This window comes from Neophocaena asiaeorientalis, unplaced genomic scaffold, assembly GCF_003031525.2.
Source record: "Neophocaena asiaeorientalis asiaeorientalis breed wild unplaced genomic scaffold, Neophocaena_asiaeorientalis_V1.1 scaffold256, whole genome shotgun sequence".
In the NCBI taxonomy this organism is placed as follows: Eukaryota; Metazoa; Chordata; class Mammalia; order Artiodactyla; family Phocoenidae; genus Neophocaena; species Neophocaena asiaeorientalis.
In genome coordinates, this window is record NW_020185324.1 from 1112414 (window position 1) to 1138611 (window position 26198).

The 26198-nt window shown below is 43.1% G+C and overlaps 2 protein-coding genes across 2 annotated transcripts in view; both read right to left on the reverse strand.

The window, feature by feature from the left end:
* Window positions 1-13815: 13815 nt before the first annotated feature.
* Window positions 13816-16809, reverse strand: LOC112392504 (forkhead box protein D4-like 1). Its single transcript, XM_024734248.1, has 3 exons — window positions 15705-16809; window positions 15522-15645; window positions 13816-14041 (listed from the first exon to the last, which is right to left on the reverse strand). Exons 1-3 carry the CDS (start codon window positions 16807-16809, stop codon window positions 13816-13818), a joined length of 1455 nt encoding a protein of 484 aa, XP_024590016.1.
* A 7813-nt stretch (window positions 16810-24622) lies between these two features.
* The window catches only part of ZNG1A (Zn regulated GTPase metalloprotein activator 1A), a 43681-nt gene continuing 42105 nt past the window's right edge, over window positions 24623-26198 (reverse strand). Inside the window, exons 14-15 of the mRNA XM_024734224.1 lie at window positions 25702-25831; window positions 24623-25171 (exon numbers count right to left, since the gene is read on the reverse strand). Of these exons, the coding sequence (XP_024589992.1) occupies window positions 25101-25171; window positions 25702-25831 (201 nt within the window). The 3' untranslated portion in view covers window positions 24623-25100. The remainder of the gene's footprint in view (window positions 25172-25701; window positions 25832-26198) is intronic.

The window sequence follows — 26198 nt, forward strand, 5'->3', positions numbered from 1 at the left end:
TGGGATTGCTGGGTCATATGGTAGTTCTATTTTTAGTTTTTTAAGGAACCTCCATACTGTTCTCCATAGTGGCTGTATCAATTTACATTCCCACCAACAGTGCAAGAGGGTTCCCTTCATGAGGGTTTTTTGGGGTTTTGGGGGGGTTTTTTTGCGGAACGCGGGCCTCTCACTGTTGTGGCCTCTCCCGTTGCAGAGCACAGGCTCCGGATGCGCAGGCTCAGCGGCCATGACTCACGGTCCCAGCCGCTCCGTGGCATGTGGGATCTTCCCAGACTGGGGCACGAACCCATGTCCCCTGCGTCAGCAGGCGGACTCTCGACCACTGCGCCACCAGGGAAGCCCCATGAGGGTTATTTTTAATTGCTATGTGTTGGTTGCCTTTCTAACAGGCATAGAGGACAAAGGTACTTCCTCACTCCCTTTGAAGCGAGGCATGGGCATGTGATTTGATCCGGGCAATAAGATGTAAATGAAAGTGAGTGGGCTCTTCCAATGGAAGCTTTCAAAGCCATCACACACTTACCATGCCTCAGTCAGTGACTAAGGGTACCTCGTGTTAGAGCTAAAATTAAACTTTTTTAGATTAAATCACAGAGATTTGGAGGTTGGTTATTACTGTGGTATGACCTGTATCTATTGATTAATATGCCACAGTCTGGGTTTATGAACGCAGCTCTTCCAGCTCAGGGTTTCTCAACCTCAGCACAATTGATGCTTGGGGTTGGATGGTGTATTGTGGGGGTTATTCTGTGCACTGTAGGGTGTTGAGCAGCACCCCTGGCACCCCGTCCCCAGCCGTGACAATCCAAAATGCCCCCAGACAGTGTGACTCCACTTTCGGGAGGTACCTAGTCAGATACATAGAGACAGACAGTAGAATGGTGGTTGTCAGGGGCTGGAGGGAGGAAGGCATGGGGAGTCATCGTTTAATGGGTACAGAGTTCCAGTTTTACAAGATGAAAAGAGCGCTGGAGCTGGATGGTGTGGCTTTAACCACAACAGTGTGAATGTACTTAAAGCCACTCAACTGTACACTTAAAAATGGTACCTTTATGTGTGTTTTGCCACAATTTTTTTTAAATGGAGGGAAAAAAATGTCTCCGGATATTGCCACATGTCCCCTTGAAGGCAAAATCACCCCTGGTTAAGAACCACTGTTCTAGCTGCAGGGGCACCTCATTGAAATGTCTGTGTGAAAACGCAGGGCTAGGGCTCAGCTTGGTTTTACACCATAAAGGGTTAGAATTTCAGCCCTCCTCAACTGGCTTTTATCTGCTCTGATTTTCAGCCAGGATCTCCACAACAATTAAATAGTTTGATCCAGAAAAGGCTCCTCCCTATAGACCCAAAAGTGATGTGAAAGAAATAAGCCCTGTGAAAACTCTTACACTGTTTTAAGCTTTCCCCTCCGTTTGATAAATCTTAGGGATTTTATTTGGACTAATTCTTCCTAAAACCTACTGGTTCCTCACGCAGACTCTAAGGTTAAAGGGCAAAGGGACATCGAAGCAAAAGAATGGGGAGACTGGAGGGCCTCCCCAGCAGGTGTGTGACTGTCATTCGGAAGTGCTCATGGGTTTCCCTTCTCGAGTTCACCTTGAGCAGTAGTCCTCACGTCTGAGAATAAACTAAGGCCAACACAGGGGTCCAAATGGTGATTGGCTCTGCTCTCCGTGAACTGAATTCCATCTGACACTGAAGCAGCAGAGGGCTTCTTATGTCCACCCACACTGCCACCACCCTGCCTGATTACCACGGAGAATCCTCTTTGTATCTCAGCACTGGGACTTCATTCTTACCCCTCCATCCTTTTCCATAATGACTCCCCCCACATTGCTACAGTCTAGAGCCATGACATAGAGGGCAACCTCAGGGCCGGGCGAAGACTTCATGTCAAAGTCAGGAGTGGGCACCCTTGATGGCAGGGCTTCTCTCTCCGGCCTTCAAGGACATTGTCCAGGTTGACACTGAAACCGCTCCCCCAAAGCTCTCTAATAGGCATGAACAGATTACCCTCCTCTTCTTGGTTCCCATGGCCAGAATCCTTAACTAATCCTCTACCCACAAAGTAGGGCTAGTTTCACAAGCTGTTGTTTCAGCTGCTTACTTGGACATCTGCTCCTCATTTGCTTACTGAACACCTCCTACACGCACGGAGCCACAGCGTCCCGCTGCGTCCCGCTCAGCTTTTTGCCCCCTCCATCCTCGAACACATCTGCATGTGCACACGCCTGCCCCACTCGCTCCCACCCCAGGGCTGCACACCATTGATCCATCCCCTCAGGGGCTTGCACCATCAACTCCTTGCTCTCAGTCCGGAATCTAACCTTCCCATCCCCAGGGCGCCTTCATTTATTCAACACAGGTACATGTTTAAGCCTCTCTCATCTTGGAAAAAAAAAAACATCCTCCCTTTATCGCCATCTCTCTCTCTCCAGCTTTTTTTAAAATTGTTTTATTTCATTCATTTTATTAAAAATATTGAAGCAATCATAGCAAAGTGTAAACTATCAATAAAGTAGTAATCGAATTTTTTCATTTCTCAAAATAAAAGAAAAAACTTTCATTAAGAATGCTTCAACATGCCGTTCCTAGCTATATTACATCATTTTTATAGGGAAAACCCATAAAATTCATTTCTTCATTACTTCCACGGAATACAAAAGTCCCGAAGGACTTTGTCTAAGTTCATGCTAAATATCAGAGAAACAGTTCCCTCTCTAGGTTCTGAAAGCAGAGTCTGTAATATTCTTTGCTACTCATTTACCCCTGTACTGAGTTGATCAGTGCTCCCCACAAAATTCATGTCCTTCCCAGGAACCTCAGAATGTGATCTCAGTTGGAAATAGGGTTGTTACAGATTTAATTAGTTAAGTAAAGGATCCAGTGTGACCAGTGTTTTTATGAGAAGAGTCGTCACAGACAGCACACAGGGAGAAAGTTGCACGACAGTGGAGGCACAGATTGGGGTGATGTGCCCCCAAGCCAAGGAAGGCCAAGGGTTGCGGGCAGCACTGAAAGCTAAGAGAACGGCATGGAACAGATCCTTTCTCAGAGCCTTCAGAGAGAGCACGGCCCTTCTGACACCTTGACTTCAGACTTCTAGCCTCCAGAACTAGAGAAGATAAATGTCTGCTGTTTTAAGCCACTCAGTTTGAGGCACTTTGTTAATGGCAGTCCTAGGAAACGAAGACACCCCTTAAGTCACCGTGGTTTTCCTTCTGGCTTCAGGATTCTTCTGCACGTGACCTGCTAGGGCCAAATCCAGTCTTCATTGTATGTGACCTTCCTGGACTCAGGCTACTCATTTATCCCCTGCCGGTGCTCTTCCACATCTGTAACATCGCTGGCCCTTGGCTCTCCGCTGCATCCTTCTCAGCCCCTCGCTGCCTCCTACTCACTGACGAGGGGCATCCCTGGGTTCACCCCCTCTCTCTTCCACTCACCCCCTGTTGCGATCTCATCCAAATGCCAGCTCTCCTCCCGCCTACAAGCTGAGGACGCTGCACCCCTGCCTGCCAAACCGCTCTCCTGAGATCTAGCTTTTAATTTCCTACTGCCTCCTGGACATTTCCACCTGGCACTTGTAAACGTACCTCAAATACTACACAGCTAAGATGGAAGTCATCGTCTAGAACTCCCTTCTCAAACAAGCCTGTTTCTCCTCCTCCAATGTGTCCACGCAGGGGCACAGGTCGGACATCAGACGTCTTCCTGGACCCCTACTGCACCCTTCACTGTGGTCATCAAGGCCAAAGGATGTTGCCCGTGAGGGTTTGGGGACTCCATGCCCTCTGTCCATCCCTGCCGCTGCTTCGGCTCTAGCTCAGACTGCCACCATCTCTGTGACCAAATCCCCCTTTAAGGCTGCTCACTGGAACTGCTTTCTTATGCCACCTTGAGGTAAGTCACTTCCCTGGTCAAATGCTTCAGAGGCTCCTGGTTACCTGCAGGACAATGCCTTCAGCACACCTCGGCTTGGAAAAATAAGGCTTCTTAGCACTTGGCTCTCAGAAGTTAGAGTGAAAGGACTCTAGATTCAATTCCAAAATGCACCACGTGCTTGCTGTGTGGCCTTGGGCAAGGTATTTAACCTCTTTGTGCCTCAGATTAGATTTCTCATCTGTAAAATGGGTATAATAATAGTACCTATCTCATTGCGTTGTCGTTGTCGTAAAGATTAAATGAGCTATGCTTAAAGTGCCAGAACTGTTTCCAGCACGTGGGAAGTGAGCACTGAACATTAACTGCCGTTGCTATGGAAACTGCGTTCTTCCTCCTTTCCTCCCAGCTCTGCATGTACCTTGTTCTCCAGCCAATCAGAATCACTCCCTCATCAGTCCCTCATGTGTTCCTCTGTCAGAGCACAGATCATACTCAATCATAACAAACTGTCTCCTGCCTCTCGGTTAAGTCCTCAGGCAAGGCCTGTGCCTTATTGATCTTGGCAATGCCAGCACCAGGCATAAAGCAGCTCGATAAAAGCTGTAGAATTAAGTAATGAGTAGTGCAAGGCGGAGTAGAGGTGCGGTACACATATGTCCTAGGCCTCCTGGGATGGTCCAATTTAGGCGATGGTCCTGACATAATTATTAAAGCACCCCCTTTAACGCTTAACAGTGTCTCCACATGCATAATAAATTATAAAGTCATTCTAGGTATTAGAGCTGAGATTCTCTATCTGACCCAGTACTCCCTTTGTCTAACGACTATTCTGGAATGCCCCACGTACTATCCTTAAATAAAATTGATAGATAATAGAATCTGAATAGAATTTCCAAATAATTGATGCAATGCCCTAGATAGCAGGTAAAGAAGACTTAAAATGAAAGTAGCTTAAAATAAAATTATATGTATTTTGATGTAATGTAATGATATATGTAATGATATAATTTTATATGTATTTATAAAGTACATACAAATATGTATTTATAAAATACATAAATAAATACGTATTTTATACATATAAATATGTATTTTATTTATACATATTTGGGTAAATGACTTGCTTCTGGCCAAGACAGTAACAGAGACCAAAATTACCCTCCCACCTCAAAAAACTAAAAAACTGGACAAAAGGCATGAAACAATGGTCTTCAAGACACTGGAATTAAGCAACAAAGGACACTAATCCCCCAGATTCAGTAAACAAATGAGGTGAGCTCTTCCATTGTCCCCGTTTACTGCCTTGTGGGGCTCCCTGGCCACAGCCCAGGGAGGGGGATGCAGACAGAGCCCAGGGGTCTCCCTGAGGGCGGAGGGCAGACCTGGGGATCTGGGAAGGCCAAGGTGGCTAGAATTCACAGAGCAGGGTACTGTGGAGAAGAGCGCTGCACAGAACTGCAGGGAACACTCATCCCCCTGTGCACCTAGCAGAGTACTGACTAGAGCATCCATGGGAGAAAACTACCTGAAACTGGAGAAAGAATGACCCATGAGGGAAAAGCACTGAGTGCTCACATGCGGCCATGAAGAGTGCCTGGTGCCATCAGTTAGAGTAGGAAACCTCAATTCATGAGGCAAGAGTAGAGGATGCAGATGGGTTTTGCCTCAGTAGGGGGCAAACAAGCCCTAGACTAAATGCTGTTCTTACCACCTAATAAAGCCAGATCTGAAAGGATCACACCCTTTCCAAGTAGCTTAACGCTGTGACAGAACAAAGCTTAAGAATATTTATAGGAATACACATTTATCACATACCCAACAAGGTAAAATTCACGATGTCTGTTATCCAATCAAAAATTCTCAGGGCTGTGAAGAGGCAAGAAACTATGACACACAAAGATCAATCAAAACCAATCCAGAAATGACACAAATGATACAATTAGTATACAAATATATTTGAACAGTTACTGTAACTGGATTCTATATGTTCTAGAAGCTAAAGATTTAGCATTTTAACCAGAGAAATGGAAGATATAGGAAAAGACTCAAATTGACTTCTAAAGATGAAGACTATAATGTATGAGATTTTAAAAAATACACTGGATGGGATTAATAGCGGATTAGACACTGCAGAACAAAAGACAGGTAAATTTTAAAACACAGCAACAGAAATTACCCAAAATGAAACAGAGAGAAAAAAATACTAAAATAAATTAACAGAGCAGCAGTGAGCTGTGGACAACTTTAAGTAGCCTAATATATGTGTATCTGGAATCTCTGGGGGGGAGAAAGGACAGAAAGAATAGTTACAGAAATAAAGGTTAATAATTGTCCAAATGCTCAGGTAAGACCGTGAACTAGTTACACGCTTACGTTTAAACACGTAGATTACCATGACAGCAACAGCTACAAATGCAGACCATTGCAGAAGGTGATTCAAACTCAAATACCATGAATGGTTTTTTGCCTTGGGTGGGACCCTCCGGTATATTTCAGGATGTTCATCAACCCTAAACCTCACCCGAAAAAATGTCAGTAATGCCTCCCAATCACTGCACCCAAAACACAAGAATCCCTCCCTAGAGTGAGGTGGCACTTCTCTGAGGGCCATTGGGCTACAGTAGACAAGGACCAGCAAACTATGGGCTGCATTTGTATGGCCTGTGACCTAAGAATGATTTCACATTTTTTAAAGATTGTGAAGAGAAGGAGAAGTACGAACAATAGTAGAAGGAGGAAGAGATGAAATAAAGGGAAAGAGACAGATTATAAGTGGCCCAAGAAGCCAAATATAAGATTTTGCTGACCCCTGGTCTAGACTCCAGAGGGAAAAGGACATCACATGGCCCATTCCTGCAAGGCGTTTATAACCTAATGGGGAACGCATCTGTTAGGATTCAATCCAAGAAGCAGAACCATGATAAGCAATATGCAATAAGGGATTTAGTACAAGGATTAGACTTTGTGCAACTGTGGGAGCTGGTGAAGAAGCCCATAGCAGGCTGATGCCTTCGTGCCCAGTGAAGGCCGGAGGTCACTGCAGGTAGACAATGCATCCATCTGGAAGAAAATCTACACGCGATGTTGGGGAAAGCAAGGACAAACGGGAACCCACCAGAGCCAACTGCAACCGATGCAGACAAACTAGAATCTGCGTCTGTCTCTCTACATGTGCTAATTCTATTTTTTTTTTTTTTTTTTTTTGGAATGGCTCACGGGCCCAGCCGCTCCGCGGCATGTGGGATCTTCCTGGACTGGGTCACGAACCCGCGTACCCTGCATCAGCAGGCGGACTCTCAACCACTGCACCACCAGGGAAGCCCGCTAATTCTAATTTTTAACGTGTTGTGATGACGCCGTGTTATTATGCGGGGCTTCATTGACAGGCAAGAGCATTTCTCGTTGTAAACAAGGAGAGTTTGCCCAAAGGCTATGTACTTCACTATGCTGGTCCTTGGGAAGCAATGGTGTACATGCTTGTCCCTCACACCAGAAGGCTGAGCTAAGCTAGCAGGAGACCTACACTGGGAACCTTCCAGCAGGAAAGAAACCGCATGCCTTGTACATCACCCATATGAGGCAGGAACTACAGGACGCCCACCATGTAAAGACTGACCAGGACTCAAGAAAGAGGGTATCAGGGAAGGTTCCACCGATACTTAGGGACACATTACAGTTATTATCATCACTAAATAATAGCTGACATTTATAGAGCACTTAGTCCGTGCCAGGCTAACCATTCACATGCATTATTTCATGTAGTCTTTACAATGAAATCTATAATTATCACCATTGGATAGATGGGGAAATCGAGACTTTGAGAGGTTGTTTGTCCAAGATTGCAGCAGTAGTAAGAGACAGAACTGGAATGCAAACCAACACACTTTTCATCCAGAGACCCAATTCCTCACTACCATCTATCCTTGGAAACTGGGCCAGTCCCTGAGAAAACTTGAGTCTAAGTTTTATTTTAACAAACAGAAGCTGTTTCCCTACAGTAGGTACTTTTTTTAAATTGGGGTATAGTTGCTTTACAATGTTGTGTAGGTTCTGCTGTACAATGAAGTGGATCAGCTGTATGTGTACATATATCCCCTCCCTCTGGGACCTCCCTCCCACCCCACCCTCATCCCACCCATCTAGGTCATCACAGAGCACCGAACTGAGCTCCCTGTGCTATACAGCAGGTTCCCACTAGCTATCTATTTCATACATGGGGGTGTATATATATCAATACCAATCTCCCAATTCATCCCACCTGCCACCGCCCGTGTCCACATGTCCATTCTCTCCCTACAGTAGGTGTTTAAATGGTTTTAGTAAACATGGGAAATCTACTCCAGGATTAAAGTTTCAAAGCTATTGAATATAAAATATATACATATATTTGTATATGTCATATACAGATATGATATGTGATATCATATTAATTAAGTGCTGAATGCTGTGAATCTGGAAATTCAGACAAACAAGAAATACCTAACAGCATCATATAAAACACCAGCTGCTTACCAAACAGGTGTTGAATGGTTAAGAATGTGACCTATTCACAGGGATATGAGCTGGGTGCTTTGTGACCGCCTGGAGGGGTGGGATAGGGAGGGTGGGAGGGAGGGAGACGCAAGAGGGAAGAGATATGGGAACATATGTATATGTATAACTGATTCACTTTGTTATAAAGCAGAAACTAACACACCATTGTAAAGCAATTATACCCCAATAAAGATGTTAAAAAAAAAAAAGAATGTGACCTATTAATTAAGGTATTAGAATATCCAAATCTAGTTTTACCTAAAATCTCTATTTGTTCTAGGCAAATAATACTTTTTGAACAACTATAATTTGAATAATATTTACATCAATCTAAACTTAAAGCAGAGCCCAATATATGTACCCCCCTTTTACCCACATCAATATTATAGATACAATAGATTCAAATTAATTTCACGTGTAGTTTTGAAAACGTGCTGGGAATTGTTTGAGATACAAAGATGACTAGAATTTGGTCTCTACCTACATAGGATTCCAGAGATTGGGGGACACAGAAACTTCTGCAAAGAACTGCAGAATGAGACAAATGGTAATAAAAGCCCAATGTACAATGGAAGAATGGAAATGGAAATTGAATTTAGTACGCATACTCATTAAAAAAATAAGGAGCCCCCAAAGTCGGCTACTTTTAACTTTTATTAAACATGGTTCTTACATTAAAGTGAATTTTTTTTCTGTTCAGTCTAATTTCTTTCATATCCTAAGTCTGTGCGATTTAGCGTTATCCTAAAATGAATTTTCTTCTCATGAGCACATTTATGAGATTTAATGTTACCACTTTTCGTTCTCAAATATGTAACAATATAAAACATAAATTTTTTTTTTTTTTTTTTTTTTTGGCCATGCGGTATGCAGGATTTTAGTTCCCCGACCGGGGTTTGACCAGGCATCAAACCCGTGCCCCCTGCATTGGGACCACAGAGTCTTAACCACTGGAGCACCACGGAAGTTCCTAAAACATAAAATTTTGCAACATAAAATGTCTTTGGAACTTCAATTAATATTTTAAAGGTGTAAAGAGCTTCATTCATGCCAAAATAAGACTAGATTTAAATTTTTAGATGAAGTATTTGATTGGTAATTTTATATTTCTATAGATACATGGGAAATAATCTCATTTTTAAAGTTGTAAGAAAATGTGATCTCTACATTTAGGAAAAAATTACAAAGCTTTCCCAGATCCATGCTTACCCTAATAATATAATATTTTCTCAACAGCTGACTCTTAAAGGTATCTTAACTAAGCCCTGCCCCTCTACAAACAATATTATTATCAATATTTGCTAGTATTCAGAAGTCTAAATAAATTATCCCCGGTAATATCTTTAAATATCATAAAAATATTGCTTGTAACCACAAGATCAAGAAAGTCAAATTCTTCCACCTAGAGGGGTGGGATACCGAGGGTGGGAGGGAGACACAAGAGGGAGGAGATATAGGGATGTAGGTATATGTATGGCTGATTCACTTTGTTATAGATATAGTTATATAACACACCATTGTAAAGCAATTATACTCCAATAAAGATGTTTTAAAAAAAAGTCAAATTCTTGAAGATAGTCCAGTTTCTTCAACAAAAACAAAAATACAATTTTAAAAAGAGGATTGATGAAACCTAAAAGGAAGAGACTATAAGAGACTATATCAGCCAAATATAATGTGTACCCCTTATTTTCATCTTAATTCAAACAAGCCAACTAATCAAAAACAGTTTTGAGAGAATTGAGGATATTTAAGTATAGCCTGGATAACTTGATCCTATTAATGAATTACTTAGGCGTGGTGATTACTTAGGTATGGTGATATTGTGGTTACATCAATGGAATTCTTATCTTTTAGAGAATTGTTCAAAAATATTTGTGGATGGAATGATAAGATATCTGGGATTTGATTCAAAATAATCCAGTGGGAGAGGACTGTCAGAGGGTAAAGATGAAACAAGATTGGCCTAACCAAGGGGTACACAGAGGTTACTTATATTAATCTCTTTACCTGTATATATGTTTGGAAGTTTCCATTATAGTAAACTTTTTAATAAAGGAAAAAATAATCATTGCTTGAAATATAGCACAATATCTCTTATACAACAGATACCTTGAATAACATAATAATACAGTCACCGTCATTTTAAGAACAAATGGTCGTAAGCATGGCTTTGAATACAAACATAGCTATAGGTATCAAAATGACAGTACCTGAAGAAAAGGAACTCTCTCATGCTTAATTTAATCTCATTGTTCTCTTTGCCTGGAATTGGGAATAGAAACTGCTTCGCTGGCTGAATAAATCATAACTATCCCCAAATAGTCTTCATTACTGATTTCAATAAGCATACCCCTGCATTCTAAGGACAAACAAGTAAAGGAAGTTTATAACCAAGTACTTCTTTTATAAGCATTCATTTTAACATATAAATCTTGATTATGTTAAGGTAGCTGAGCAGCAGGAAACCGGTGTTAAACTGATTTTCAGACTGGGTCTTCAAAACCTTTTTCTTTTCTGTCACCTAATTTTCCTGGGTTTTTATTGGGGGGGGGCAAATTTTGGTATTAATAGATAAAAGCTATTTAAGTTCTTTGCACCTAGTGATGTATATGACATCAATGAATGTTTAAACCAGAGAATAATTTCAGTGCTGATATGAAAATTAGGCCATTAAGACTAACCAATTTTTGTAGAAATTACAAGAAGGTGACATTAGCAATTAGAGTAGGATTACAGTTTAGACTGGAATAATATGTTAACGTGGGAAGACATTTCTGAACATTCTTACTAAGTGCTGGGGGGAATGAGAGCTAGGAGTTCCCCACACAATAAAATGTGAAGGACGGGTGCAAATTCTTAGAAAACAAAACTTGCTCTACCTCCCTCCCCCAGCCTTAGTTAAATCTTATCATCGTTTTGATTCTATTTATCCTAGCGTCTGCTGTGTCTCTAGATTTTCTGCTGTCAGTTATGGCATCCAAGTCAAAATGAAAGACAGGGGGTGTCCGGTTTAGGCAGACAGGAGATGAGAGAGGTTCCTGAATCACTGGCTACACTCCACTGAATACACAAGAACCATACAGCCGATGTACGCAGGAACAGGGCCAAAGTCGTGTTACCGCGGTGCCAGATCGCACCTGCGCGGGGCGTGCAAGCCACCGACAAGCGCCCAGGCTTGCAGCCTTCGACCACCTCGGGGGACTCCAGTCCGCCCGACCCACAGACGCCCTCCCTTCTTCTCTGCGAGGGTCCGCACCTGCACTCCAATTCCTGCCGGCTGGGACCTTCTAACCAGATGGTGACTGAGGGCTGGTCGTTCCTCAGTCCGGCGTCCCCCACCCCTCCCTCGCCTCTCCCCAGGCCGGTGGCGCCCAACAACCTGGGCACATCAGGGCCCCTTTCGCGCCGCCAGGATCCAGTGCCCTCACGGGGCGCGAAGCAGAGCGCAGGGTCCAGATTCCGGAGAGGAACTGTGGTTGGGCGCTTCGCGGGGCAGGAGGGAGCCCACCTCCACCGCCAAGGGCGGACGGCAGGGAGGAGGCAGCGGCTCTGGGCCTGCAGGCGGTCGGGGTTCGTGGTACCGCCGACGCCTATGCGCAGGGGTGCCTGGGCTGCTGGCGACCACGAGGGGAAAGAGCGAAAGAGGGAGGAAAAACTCACTCTCAGGACTCTGCTGACTCCTCACGGGCGACCTTGGGTTAAGCGAAGTCCTCGAGTTTGGCGAGGGCCGGTGCACTTGCCAGGGCCGGGCCGGCCGTGACCTTCCCGTCGCTCCGCTCAGGCGCTTCCTAGGGAAACGCAGAGCGGAGCCGGAGCGCTGGGCTGAGGATATGACCGTGCGCGGCCTTGGGGCGTCCGAGTCTTGCGGAGAGAAACGCGCTTCCTGGCGCGCGAGGCTGGATCCGGGAGCCCGGATGTACGATCTGTGACCGCGGCCCTCTTCCTGCCTCAGCCTCGGCGACCCACTGGAAGCCCAGGCATAAGAAGGTTGCTGACGCCCAGGGGGCTAGTAGTTGAGAAACCCGACAGAGCCCGGTGCCACCGCCCAAGGTCCTCGGGCGAGTTTCTTAATTTCTCCAAATCGCAAATTTCTTATCTGTGTAATGGAGATTCCATAGTGTCTTCTTCATTGGGTGCTGGGAGGGTTAAAGGGGAATCCATTGCCCCGCAGAGAGCAGGAGATAAGGATTAGCCGCTATTGTTACTATTATTAGTGTTATTATTAGCGGGCTGGACCTGAGGGACAGTCACTGTTCTTTGTTTCTCCTTCTGCCCTCGCCCGGCCTGTCTGCGCCTCCCAGCTCCTTCGCACTCCGCTCGAGCCCTTTAGCTCCACTACTCAGGCAGCTCTGGACGCTTCCAGTCAACCCGTCCTCAGGAAGACGATCCCGAGCGTAGGAGACGACCCCTGACCCTCTAGTCCTTTGCGTAACTCGGAAGCGCCGTGCACGCGGGGGTTTAAAATGGACCAGCGTTCTTATCCAAGCCTGGGGCCGAGGCCAACCGCGGGGCGGACAGAAGCCCCAGACCCGGAAGGTGTCCTGACGCCCCTACTCCGACCCCCCGGGGCCTGGGAACCAGAGCTGCGACCTCGAGCTCGACGCGGTACAGGACGCGGCCCGACCTGCTCACCGTGCCGAGCACCACGCGCCCTCGGCCCATTCCCGCTCCCGGCCGCCCCTGACCCGGGCGCTGCGCCGCCACAAGGCCGGCCTGAACGCGCTAGCCCGGCCCCGTAGTAGCAGCGGCACCAGGCGCCGGTCCGTTCGGGCGAGCCCCAGTGAAGGCCGGAGCCCTCTGCGCGGTCGCGGCGCTTCGTGCAGGTGGACCCGAGCGCCACGTGCGCTAGGAGAAGAACGTTTAATTTATTCTTCGACGGAATCGATATTTTTCTTGAAGATTGATCGTTCGATATGGTTTCATTCGGTAATAATTAGGAGCTTAGGGGCCGGCTGGGGCCGGATTCCGGGCCGCAGTCACCCACGTTTGTGGCTTCGCTGGTCTGGCCTGGGATCAAGGGAAGGAAGTAAACGGCGTCTCCTGCAGGGGGCGCGGGAGAGAGAGCCTCAGGGTCGGCTCTGGGCTCATCCGCGGCTGTACCCGGCGCTCAGACGTTTGTTGATCGAATAAATGAACGAATGTAGGCCTGGAGAGTTTCCACACAAAGGGCAAGAGGAAATTGGAATGTGAACGGGTGTGTTGTTGTCATGAAATAGGCTCCCGTTATATTATCCCTTGTTTCCAAACTCTTAGGTGAGCCCCAACCCGCAGAATTTGCTAAAAGGATCTTAAAGCTGAGGTGATGAGGGCGAGACAGACTGAGTTCACGATTTGGCAAAGCCTAAGGAGGGAGAGGGGGATGAAGGAGATGAAGTGGGTTTGGAGGATAGCCTATAAGCCGAGGATAGGGGTCGACGTAGTCAACCGGTGGTGCTTGCCCTGCGGGCGAAGGCTGCAGGTGCAGAGCGAGGACAATTGAATCGGAAGCTCGAGAATGGCGGCTACCAAGGGTTGGGCTTGGGAACTTTCCAGAACACCCTCGGAACGAACTACTGCAAGCCAGGAGTCAGTGGGGGTCGTAGGCAGAAGTTCCGAGTGATGGGATGGAGATGAGAAGCTGGAATAAAAATGGGCCAATTAAACGGCTGTAAAAATGTGTGTTTCTATATGTTCCCTCCCTCCTGGAATGAGAAATTCAAAACTGGGGCTGAGGACCTTGAGAGCTGCAGGGTCTCTAGAAATTTGCGTTCTCTGGCAGGAGTATTTCTTGATGGACATCTTCGTCTTGTTTGCCTCCCACCCAGTCACCTGAAACCGAATACAGTGAAACCTTTCTGGTTGCAAAGTCTTTTCAGAAATTTTTTTGAAAGAGAGAGAAAGTTCTTTCTGTTCTAAAGAAAAGGAATAGAAGTTCCTAGAAGGTACCTGACCTGGGAGTTTTTAAATTGCAAATGTCCGGGATCCGAGTGCTTCATTTGATATTCCCCTTTTCTCTGGGCCCTAGTTTTGACATTTCTAATTTTTTAAATTGCCTTTTATTTTTCCCGAATAAACTTTGGCCATTACATCTAAGATTCATGTCAAATCGCCCTTCAGCTTATTCAGGAGAAAAATCAACGCTTTAGAAAGATGGAAAGTAAATGGAGGATATATTTAGATGACCTCTAATTATTTTTCACTTATAGATTTCATACATACTAAATCCCATATTTTAAAAGCCAGAATTTTTCAACTTCAAATATTCGGAAGTTTTAAAAAACATTTTGAAAATGGATTGTTTCTGACGTCTATAATAAATATGAATTGTAAAACAATTGTTTAACTGGGAGGAAAAAACTAAGTTTTAAAATAAGTTCCATTTAGAAGGCGAAATAATATAAAATAAACAATGTTGTGTAATGATTTAGCACTTTATTTAGTCCATATAGTTAGCTTTAATTTTAACACCTCTCCACGGAAGATGGCACATCAGACATACAGATCAGAAATAAATCCTCTGAAATTAAAATTCTACTCATATTACACATTGATTTCAGGAAGACAAAAAGGGCACAAGGATTCTGCACTGGATTTGGGAATACTTGCAGTTCCTAGGGAGTGAAGATGGGGGAAACGTTGTGCATTGGACGATTTATTTTCTTTGTTTTTCTTTTAACAACAGAACAAAATGCCCCACTCACGTTCATAGTTCCTCTGGAAATGTGCAAATCGGAAAAGCCTTGGAAGTCACGACTGGAGGCTGGAAAAGAAATGTTCGACGCTGACGCCATCGAACATTTACGTTCAGGTTGTCTTAAGGGAACAATAACCACTTTTCCTTTGTAAGTATTTCGCTGCGAACCGAAATTAGTGGTTGCTCCGCTGTAGGATGCAGGTACACACTCTTGGTCCCGGCTGTGGAAGGTGGAGTGCGCCAGGGCAGGCGGCGAGGAAAGCGTGACCCCGGGTGGCTCCGCCCTCCAGGATGGCTCCCTGTCCGCCCCAAGGAGTCGGGTCCAGGGCAGGTGTGGGTGCTATTCAAAAGGCCGGTGAGGTCCCCTCTCCGCCCGAAAGGGCGACCAGCGACGTCAGCCTAGAGCCCTCTACTCCAGGCTGACACCCCAGGAGCGCCGCGGTGGCGGACAGGTGCCGGCCCAGCAGAGCGCCCTTGCTGGGAGCGCAGCCGCTGGCAGAGTCCTGCTGCTGCTCCTGCTGCTGCTGCTGCTGCTGCAAAATCGTCCGGGCAGCGGATGCGGCGGCGGCGGAGACATGGAGCAAGGGGGCAGCGGCCTGAGGATGCAACAGGCACGACGGGCGCTGCAGCAGGTGGCGGTAACCCCACGGGGTCGGGGGCAGACTCTGAGCGGCGCCTGTACCAGCTCCCCGGACCCCTTGCAGGATACTCTCGATGCTAAAGGAGGTGCATCCGCCTGCTGGCCGCGACGCCGGCCCCTTGCCCTCCTCCCAAGGCTGGGAGCCTAGCGTGGGCTGCAGCGCCGGAAGGGCGCTGGGGGTCACCAGATCCGCGCCTTGCGCTTTCCTGGGCACCTCAGCGTAGGCGGGGGCAGAGAACAGCAGGTAGCGGAGGGGATGAGGATGCAGCAGCGCGCACGGGCGGCTCCCGGGAGTGGAGGCGGGATAGGCCCCCGGGACAGGCTGCGGCGGGGCCGGGGGCCCGAGCAGCATGCCCGGGTAGGGGACATGCAGGGCGGCGGGCGCAGCGGGCAGGGGGAAGGGGTGGTGCAGGTGGGCTCCCGGAGGCGGGTGGTGGCGCTTGAAGCGCTTCCTGCGCCGAAGGAAGCTGCCGTTGTCGAACATGTCCTGGGAGGCGGGGTCCAGGCTCCAGTAGTTGCCCTTGCCAGGGTGTCCCGGCTCCCGGGGGATTTTGACGAAGCAGTCGTTGAGCGAGAGGTTGTGGCGGATGCTGTTTTGCCAGGCGGGGAACTTGCGACGGTAGTAAGGGAAGCGGCCACTGATGAAGGCGCAGATGCCGCTGAGCGTGAGGCGCTTGTGTGGGCTCTGCAGAATGGCCATGGTGATGAGCGCGATGTATGAGTACGGGGGCTTCGCCGGCTGCGGGGCGCCCGCAGAGGCCGCCGCAGACCCCATCGGTGCCCCGAACTTGGGGCCAAACTCGGAGGAGTCGCTTGGGCCGCCGCCGCCGCTCTCGGTGCGCTCTCCGGGAAGCGCACCCGCGCCCGCGCCCCGCCGCGCCTTCTGCGGCTCCGGCTGGTGCAGCGGCTCTAGGAGCCGCTGGCTTCCCTCGGGTTCCTCGTCTTCCTCTTCCTCCTCCTCTTCTTCATCTTCCTCCTCTCCCAGGATATCGATCGCACCGTCTTCCCTATCGGAGCCCCGGAGGCTGCGCGGAGGTGTGGAGCGAAGGCGCTCCGCTCTTGGCAAGTTCATGAAGGAGCAGGTCTTGCAGATGCCGGAGAGGTGGCGGCCGCTCACCTGGCTCTGGGTGGGTTGGGCTGGAAGCCTGTGTTAAGAGCGTTCCAAGAAGCAGAGACGCTCGAGGTTACCCTTTTAGGTGGTGTTCTTTTTCTTCTGCCGATTTCTCCTTTCCTATACCATCCGGCAAAGATGCACTTTGCCTTTTATTGAGGCTTCTTCTGAGTCCTTGTGTGGTGGACTCCCCCGTCCCCCTTTATACCCTTTCTTGCCCTACCTCAGAGCGCTCTTCCTTCCTCCCGACGCCGTCCAGTGATGAGGGTCCTTTGAGCATTACCCGACGCGGCAAGAGCCTTCAGCTGGCCCCCTCCTTAGCCAGCAAGGAAGGTGCTTCACTCCTCAGGCTCAGCCAGCCAATTGCGCCAGGAGTTGCATAGGCTCTGTTAACGCACTTTGAAAACCGCGCAGATGAAAAAGGGGGTAGGAAAATATGTACCCGACAATCTAAGGCCACCTCCATATTCAGGCCTCTCCTGAAGGATAAAAATAGGAGGTGGGAGAGGGCACTAAAATATACACGGTGTTTGGCTGTAAAAGAATGTGTAACAGTAAATATGTTTTTGTGTTTCATAGCTGGTTAGTTACCCACTTTCACTGGCGGATTGTGTCCTCCACTCAGAATGAGGGGCTGAAATATTTTTAATGTTCTCACTACTTTCCGGAGCTCAGAGTGGAGTGTGAGAGGGTGTGGCCTTGTCCCTCCTACCCGCCACCTCAGCTTCCCAAAATGCTTTCCCTGACCCAAGTTTTCAGAAAAGACTGAAATGTCCTGTCATGAGGTTGTGGAAGTTCAGGGTGGAGAGAAAGCAGGAGGGCTAGAGAGAAGTCCCCTTCCGGCAGTGATTCCCAACTTCTTTGAACATTTAACCTCAGTATGAAGTAAATTTTACACCACGATCTTGCATAGACTTATGTAACTAAAATGAGTTTCATAAAACAAGTGATCACTGATATTCTTTCATTTCTTTTTTAATGGCCATGACCAACTAAACTGATTTTGCTGCATACCAACCAGTACAAACCCAGTTTGAAATATCCTTTTCACAAAAATGGCCCAACAACTCAAGTATACACCCAGTCTGAGACTCCATCTTTCTCTCTCTCCCTTCTTCCTTCTTAAAAAAAAAAAAGCCAACATTAAGCATTTTTTCCTATAATAATAAATTCTAATCTTGAAACTTATAGGAGGCAAAAAAGGGCTGCAGTTTCAGTGTCTTAAACTAATTCACCAGGTCATCATTCCTTTCTCACACTAGAGAAGAACAAGATGACAGAGACGCTCTGTGTAAGTCACTTGACATCCTTGGAAGTAACATGATTTTTAGATTGGCTTCAGTTAAATTAGTTCAGAGAATAAAGTAGCAGTGCAGTGCAATATCATTTAATGTGTGTTATATCACTAGGTATCCTATGGTAAAATACTAACAGTATATACTCATAATTTAGTACCTACCTACTTGTGAAAAGAATTTGAGGTGGCATCTAATAAAAATTCAGCATAAAAATATTGTATTATGCCATTGATTGTTACATAGTAAATCTTCTATTAGAGTTTGTAAAATGACAACAAATTTTCAGTGAGAAATCAGAAGCCAGCTAATATAACAAAAAATAGCTTAAAGGAGTTAGTTTCTTCAGGATAAAATTTTGAAAACAGCTTTCTTACAAGTCTTTTTAAAGTCTTATCCTCTATTTCTGAGGTGTTTACCCTCTAAGGCTTCTCAGTTGTATGTAGTTTGTTGAAGTAGAACAAATAACAGAAGTTTTCGAGCCTAACAGATTTGTGTTTGAATCCCAAATTAACCAATTACTACTTGTGTGACCTATTAAACTGAGCTTCAGGAGGGCTGGGACAGGTGTCTTATTCAGCCTTAGATTCCCAGATGCCTCCCCCTCAACCCCCTGTAGGTAAGGCACATTTCTTCCATCAGCATAGGAATCCGATTACCTGGGAAAGGGAGCATTGTTAGTTTTCCTACAGTCAACTTCTATGGGGATTTGGGTTATTTAAAAATGAAAGGAGAAAAGTAAGGGCACTAAATAAAAAAAAAAAAAAAGGCAAAACCACCCCCAATGATGGAAGTATGTCAAAGAGGGCACTGGGAGACAAGAAAGAGCTGCCAATGGCCAAAGCTGGGGCAATTAGAGCATCAAAATATAGTATTAGATTATTAACCAAAGCATAAAATATTCATGTGTCTATATTGATAAAAAATAGATGACTGAGTAAATTAATACATGGGGGAAAGAGGCAAATCTCCCTTGCAGAAAACTTCCAAATACATTATGTAGATATTCCACCCGCTAGGAGGTAGAGCATAACCCCCCAGTCTCTTACTGTGGGCAATGCACAATGACTTCCTTCCAAAGAGAACCATATGAAGTGGGGGAAGGGGGAATAAGTTACCGTGGAGAAACTTGACAAAGGTTTCAGCCAGGTGTCAGGTAATCAATGTCAACATCAACAGTCATAAATCAGGTTGATAGTATGTACCCTTGATATGAGGTGATAAAAATGGGAGACATGACTACCCATGTAGTCATGGTGGGGGGGTGGAGGAGGGTGGATGGATATGGGAATTCCCTTCTACTATCTGCTCTGCTCCATTTTTCTGTAAATGTAAAACTGTTCTGAAAATTCTATTTTATCAAAAAATTAAATGGGAGAAAAAGGGCCTAGTAGCCAAAAAGTAGAAACTCAAATGTCTATCAACTGATGAGTAGATGAACAAAATGTGGTATATAAATAGAATTTTATTCAGCAATAAAATGAAACAAAATGCTGATACATGCAACAACATGGATGAACCTTGAAAACATTACAGTAGAAGAAAGGAGTCCAAATAGGCAAATCTAGAGACAGAAAGTAGACAAGTAGCTGCTGGGGAACAGGGGCAGGGAGAAATGGGGGTTAACTGCTAATGGGTACAGAGTTTGAGAGCTATGAAAATGTTCTGGAATTACTGATAGATAGTGGTACTGGTTGCCACTACCTGTGGATATACTAAAGCCATGAATTGTATACTTTAAAGGGTAAATTTTTTTGCTAATTATATCTAAATAATATTAATATACAAAATATATCAATGTAAAAATAAATAGCTGTATCAAGGAAAACTAAGTTGAGTTCTTTGGAGATACTCCATTATGGCAAGTAATTCCTTAAGGAAAAAAAAAGGGTGGGGGGACTCTTTCTGTCCCACCTGATTAATTCTTTAATGTTGTGTTACTTTGTGCTCATGAAACACTAAAACATTTAACATGGGGTCCGGTGCATAGTGGGCACTCAGTAATATTTGGAGATTACTTCTTTCCTAACACTGAATAGGTTTTTTTTTCCTGAACAAATCTATCAGGGGGTCATAAATGCCATCCATCCCACTTTGAAAAACCAACCTCTCTAAACTACTGTACAGTAAAGAGGATGTCTGATCTCTCTCCATTTTGCTCTGAAAGTTAAAGGCAATTCAGTTATCAACCAAGTTGATTCTAATTTTAAATAAGTTGATTCTAATATTAAGACTAATTCTGAGAAAAAAGTCTAGTTCTTCTTTCTCATCAAAGTAGGGCAAGTTGCTAGACATTCAAAGACAGAATTCACTTCTTTCAGTATCACCTCCACAATGTATGGCATTTCTAGAACTGGGAAAGTCCTTTCAAAGAAATCTTAAAATATAATTTTCCACCTATATTACTAATCCAAAGGAGACATTTATTCAATTTGTAGCAAGCAACCAAGCCCACAAATGTTTAAAAGCCTTTTAGCTTTATTTTGTTGATAATTCCCTTCAAACTTCATAATCTATTAGGAATTAGAGACCCTTTCAATCCCTGGCCTTCCCTCACCCCCTGGGCTGACCCTTCCCACAGCTATCTCACACTCAGTACTAATGTTCTTGCCCCTTTCACTAAAAGCTGGAAAAGCCTAGGAAAGAATCATGTAAGAAGCTGTGCAGAAGCTTGAATGTATTATCAAGTCTTGCTGGAAAAGGAGAATTTACATTTACTGAAACTCGATAGTCAGGGTACTTTAAATTTAATCCCTGAGAGATTTGCACCTGAACTTTATGAATAAGGAAGCAAAGGTTTAGAGAGACTTAGTAATTTATCCTACATATTACTCAGTAAACTATAAACTTACAGATGAACTATGCCTAAACCCTGATTATCATCATTACCATAATCATAATACCCTGAAAATTTTCTATGCTTAGCAGAATAATGGCCCATGTTATTTATTTGTTAGTGATCTCCATTATAAAAATAAAATCTTCTCTCGAGGATATCTATTGGAGGTTCCAAACCCCTCTGAAGTACAGGTTAAACTGGTAATGTCTCTGATCACTGAAAAATACTTCATTTTGGGAAAAATAAGAACGAAGAACAGGGCAATGCATATTTAAAAGAACTTATAAATAACATAAAAATACAGTAAAAAAAAATCTAAAGTAAAACAGTGAGATGCCATTCCATCCAGAATGGCAAAGGTTAAAATGTGTTAGCTGGGTTTGGAAAAAAGGGTACTTTCATACACTCCTGTTTTACGGCAAGAAGGTACAGCCATTTGGGAAGGCAATTTATCAGTATCTGTTAAGAACTTTAAATGTGCATATCCTGGAAGCCAGTGATTCCACCCTTACATATCTCTTCCAGAGAAACATTCTCACATAAAAACAAAGAGGCGCACATAATGATGTTCACTGCAGCACTGTCTGCAATTTCAAAAACAGGAAACAACTAGTTCATCTGCCACGGTGATCACAACCACATCACTTGTCCAGCTCAAAGCCCTTCAGCCACTTCCCAGGGCTTTCAGAATAAACCAAATATTTTGCTCTGTCCTGTAAGCAAAAAGCCCGGCCCTGGCTCACAACTCCAATCCCACCTCCTACCCTGGCTTTCAAACCTTCCACCACACTTGCCTTCTTCCTGGTCTTCCAGCACACTATACGGGTTCCCACCTAAAGGCCCTCTCCACTGCTTGCTCCCTCTGTGTAGAATCTTCTCTCTGACTTTGCATCAATGACTCCTTTTAACTCTGTTCTCAACTTAAAAGCCACCTCTGGCAACCTGGATGAACCTTGAGGTTCATTATGCTAAGTGAAATAAGTTAGAGAAAGACAAATACTGTAGGATTTCACTCATCTGTGGAATATAAAAAAACAAACTAACAAAACAAATAAATGAGCAAAACAAAACAAACCAAAACACATGGATACAGAGAGCAGAGCAATGGTTACCAGAGGGGAAGGGGAAGGAAACTAAACTGTATGAAGAAGGATGGAAACTAAATTTTTGGTGGTGAGCACACTGTAGTGTATACAGAAGTAAAAATATAATGTTGTACACATGAAACTTATATAATGTTAAAAGCTAACGTCACCTCAATAAGAAATAAAGTTTTTTTAAAAATGACAATTTTCACCAAATTGTACTATAGATTGAATTCAATTCAGTTAAAATCCTAGCAGCCTTTTTGAAGAAACTGACATGTTAATGATAAAATTTATATTGAAAACAAAAATACCTAAAATAGCTGTAACAACTCTGAAAAAGATAAACAAGATTGGAATATTTACACTACCTAATTTCAAAACTTACTCTAAGGCTAAAGTTATCAGGACAGTGTGGTAGTGCCATAAGGACAGACAAATGAAAATAATGTCCATGAAAACACACACACACACACACACACACACACACACACACACACACGCCACGTGATTTTCAGCAAAGGTGCAAAAAGCTCATTCAAAGGGCAAAAGAGTTTTCAAGACATAACGATGGAACAATTAACTTGAAATGGATCATGATGCTAAATGTTAAGAGCTAAAATTATTAAGTTCCTAAAAGAAAACATAGGAAAGATCTTTGTGACATTGGGATTATCAAAAAGTTCTACAACAGCCCCAACCCACCAAAAACAAAAAAGCCACTTCTCCTCAGAAAGGCTTTTCATGCCCACTCATTCTAAACTCAGTTTTGATTTTTATCAGCCTTCTTCAGGCACCTCGTATTTTCTCACTTATTTATATCCCTCCATTAGAATGTAAGCAATACAAACCTGGCTTTTAACCATCATGTGCAGTTTCAGCCCCAGCACTAATACTGGGCAAACTTGGAAGCTCTCAATGAATGTTTTTTTAAAGAAATGTATTCTATGCTATACTATGAATTTCTGTCCAGCAGTTAAAGACATATTTATATGCATTGTCATGGAAAGATCTAAGAGTAATAGTTTTTTTTAAAGAGCAAACTGCATTATAATATGTAAAGAATGATTTTTTATTTAAAACACACATTATAAAAATCTTTCCTTGAGGATATTTATGGCAAGTTTGTAAGTTTCCCAAAGAAATTCCTTAAATGATAGCTTTATTATTGGAATATAATTCACTTTGGGAAACAATGTAAACCATAATGTGTGCATAAGTGAAAAGAAACATCTAAAAGGATAGACATTAAACTGACAACACTGCTTACCCAGAAGTGACAGTGACTGAAGGAGAAAGGTCAGGAGAGACTGACTTCATCTGTAATGCTTGTGTTTTACAACACAAATGTAGTCATGCAATACTTTTGTAAAGAAAAATATTTAAAGATTAATACATTATAAAGAAAAAAACCAAATATTTATCAGTTTAAAACAGATTTTTAGGAGTTTAGATTAATATTACTTCAAACATGTCTCCCACAACAGTACCATTAATTATAAGCCCTTTCTCATGGCCTAGAACAGATGAATCTAAATACTTATTATTTGCCAATAAACATTATGAAGTATTATCGTGACTACATTAATTATAAAACAAATTGAAATTGTTAGGAAGGAGAAAACATTTATGCTCTGTTGTGGGCCAGGAGCTGAGCTGGGTGTATTACAAACCTATTTAACCGTCACAACAAGCTTGAATGTTTGATATTATCACTGTCCACTTTAAAGTAAGAAAACTAATCTCAGAGAAATACTTTGCCCAAGATCATACAGCCAAGAAGCAGCAGAGCTGGAATTAAAGCCCTAGAATTAAAGATCTGACTCAAAAACCATCTGACTTTCTATCAGGCAATTGGCTGCCACAAAATAAGCGTATTCTCTCAACCACAAGTTAAGAGAATAGATTCAGGAGGCAAATGGATGAACATAGAGAAGTTATATTAAAAAGGTACAGAACACAGGGGACGGGAGATAGATAATCTAATCAATTAGCCTGCCTCCAACTACTGGAACCATTCAAGATACATAGATGTAATTTTGACTTAAAGTTCTGAAAAAATATTCCAAAAGCCATTCTGACAGCCTTCTGATATTTAACAACCATTAACTCTTCTTTAAATTCCATTTAATGCCTTTCTCTTACAATCTGAATATAGTTAAGCTGACCTGGCCTTTAGCAGGAAGAAGAGAAAAGTAATCCATTGTATACTTACACACCTACCATTTATATAAAGATTGTTAAATTATCAAAAGTTAAATGCATTTACATCTGAAGTTTTATACCTTGTCACTTTTTAGTTTATATTGAAAAATAAAGAAGTTTAAAAAAAAAGATGAATTTAATACCAGTAGTAAAATCTACTTTAAAACTAAAATCTACTCTAAAATTAAAAGCTCTACAATTGAAATCTTTGAAATATATTACAAAGTGAATGGCTGAAGTTCCATTACACTGACTACCAGTAAGGCTTAGAATCTGACTAAGAATAAGAGAAAGTTTCAGTTAATTTCTTTGATTTAGGTTTCTTCCACTTACAAGTCTCTACCACTGTAAACCCTTTATTTCCTTTAATAAAAATGGCGACATTGTTTTTAAAAATGTTTGTTATTAACAATAAAATTACATCCACGCAATCAGCTGAAGTTCTAAGGGAAAATGACAATGTTGAAGTAAGTTTTCCCATTATTATTATTATAACTTCCATGAGTGAGAAATTCAGCATATGTAAACTCCAAAGCCAATTCTGCAAGATATGTTTATGAATCATCTGTCCACAAAAAAAAGTCAGAGGACAGTGTATTTTATTGTATGAATAACAAATGTTTTATAATACTGATTTACTATGTTGTATGTATTCTATAAAATAAATACTATTTTAAAGTTTACATTGGAATTCGTAAGAGAAGTAATGCAAAGAACAGATGCTTGAAATACATCCAATAGGAAACTTATTCCCAATTTTATCATCCAATCCTTTTGGTGATGCTTCTTGTGTTAAGGACAAACTTGATCTTCTTTGAAATGTGTTGTTCATTGATTTTCTGTTTCAGTCACAGTAGCTATAAATAGTTGTTTAAGAATATCCTTATCTAAATTCCTGCCTGCAAACAGAACAAAACATGGTATGAGTATATGATGCTTATTAAAATGACACAGTTTACCTATCAAGTCCAGATCATTAAATGCTTCATGAGCTTCAGAAATGTATAAAAACAACAGTAATTAATGATTCCTTCCTTAACTTTCTAATTAAGTCCCTTAGAACCAAGTTGGCATTTGGATTAATCACTTTTCTAAAATTATTTGAAGAAGAGTAAAAGGCTTAACAAGTTCTTATGATGTTATCTCATAATTAAGACAAATACATTAACCACAAGCTTATTCAGATTTACAAAAGAGGTTCAGATTGGTTAGTACTGCTTACGTAGCACATTATATCCCTTTCTCTCTCTCTCTCTCTCTCTCTCTCTTTTGCTTTAAAAATTTAACTGTCTATAAGGGAAAAGAATCTGAAAAAAATAGATATATATGTATGTATAACTAAATCACTTTGCTGTACACCTGAAAATAACACAACATTGTAAATCAACTATACTTCAATTAAAAAAAAAGTTAACTGTTTGTCACTTACCAATAAGGACCAATCGATTTGTTCTCTCACTGTCATCTTCCCAGCTCACTGGTGTCTCCTCCAGATCATACAGCTCATGGACACCCTGGACAATCACTTGTTGTGGTTTGTCTTTGATTGACACCAGCCCCTGCTCAGAGGAGAATGAGCAGTCAGCCACAGTTTGAATTTAAAAGCAGAAACCGAGCATCAATGTTCATGGATTAATTACTCCCATTTCTTTTTAAAATACAAACTCATAAAGGAGATGCTGTTAAAATTACTTAATTCCAGTTATTTGTGCATTAAAGTGTTTCCTAAATCCTCCAATTTTTGAAAAAGGCTTCTGCACACATTTTTTTAAAACAATCCCTATTTTTAATGCTAAAATTAATATATGTAATTAGGATGTTTATTCAGTGTTACCACAATGAAAACTGAAACAACCAAATGATAAAACATGTTATATCTCAAATTCTACCAATTATTCTACTTTTAAGGATTTTATACTTGTTTCA

Coding starts and splice junctions, on each gene's coding strand:
- LOC112392504 (XM_024734248.1), bottom strand. CDS start 16,809: ATGAACTTGCCAAGAGCGGAGCGCCTTCGCTCCACACCTCCGCGCAGC. Junction 15,646..15,704: donor GCAGCGCCCGTCGTGCCTGT/TGCATCCTCAGG, acceptor GCATCCGCTGCC/CGGACGATTTTGCAGCAGCA. Junction 14,042..15,521: donor CACCGCGGCGCTCCTGGGGT/GTCAGCCTGGAG, acceptor TTTTTATTCCAG/CTTCTCATCTCCATCCCATC.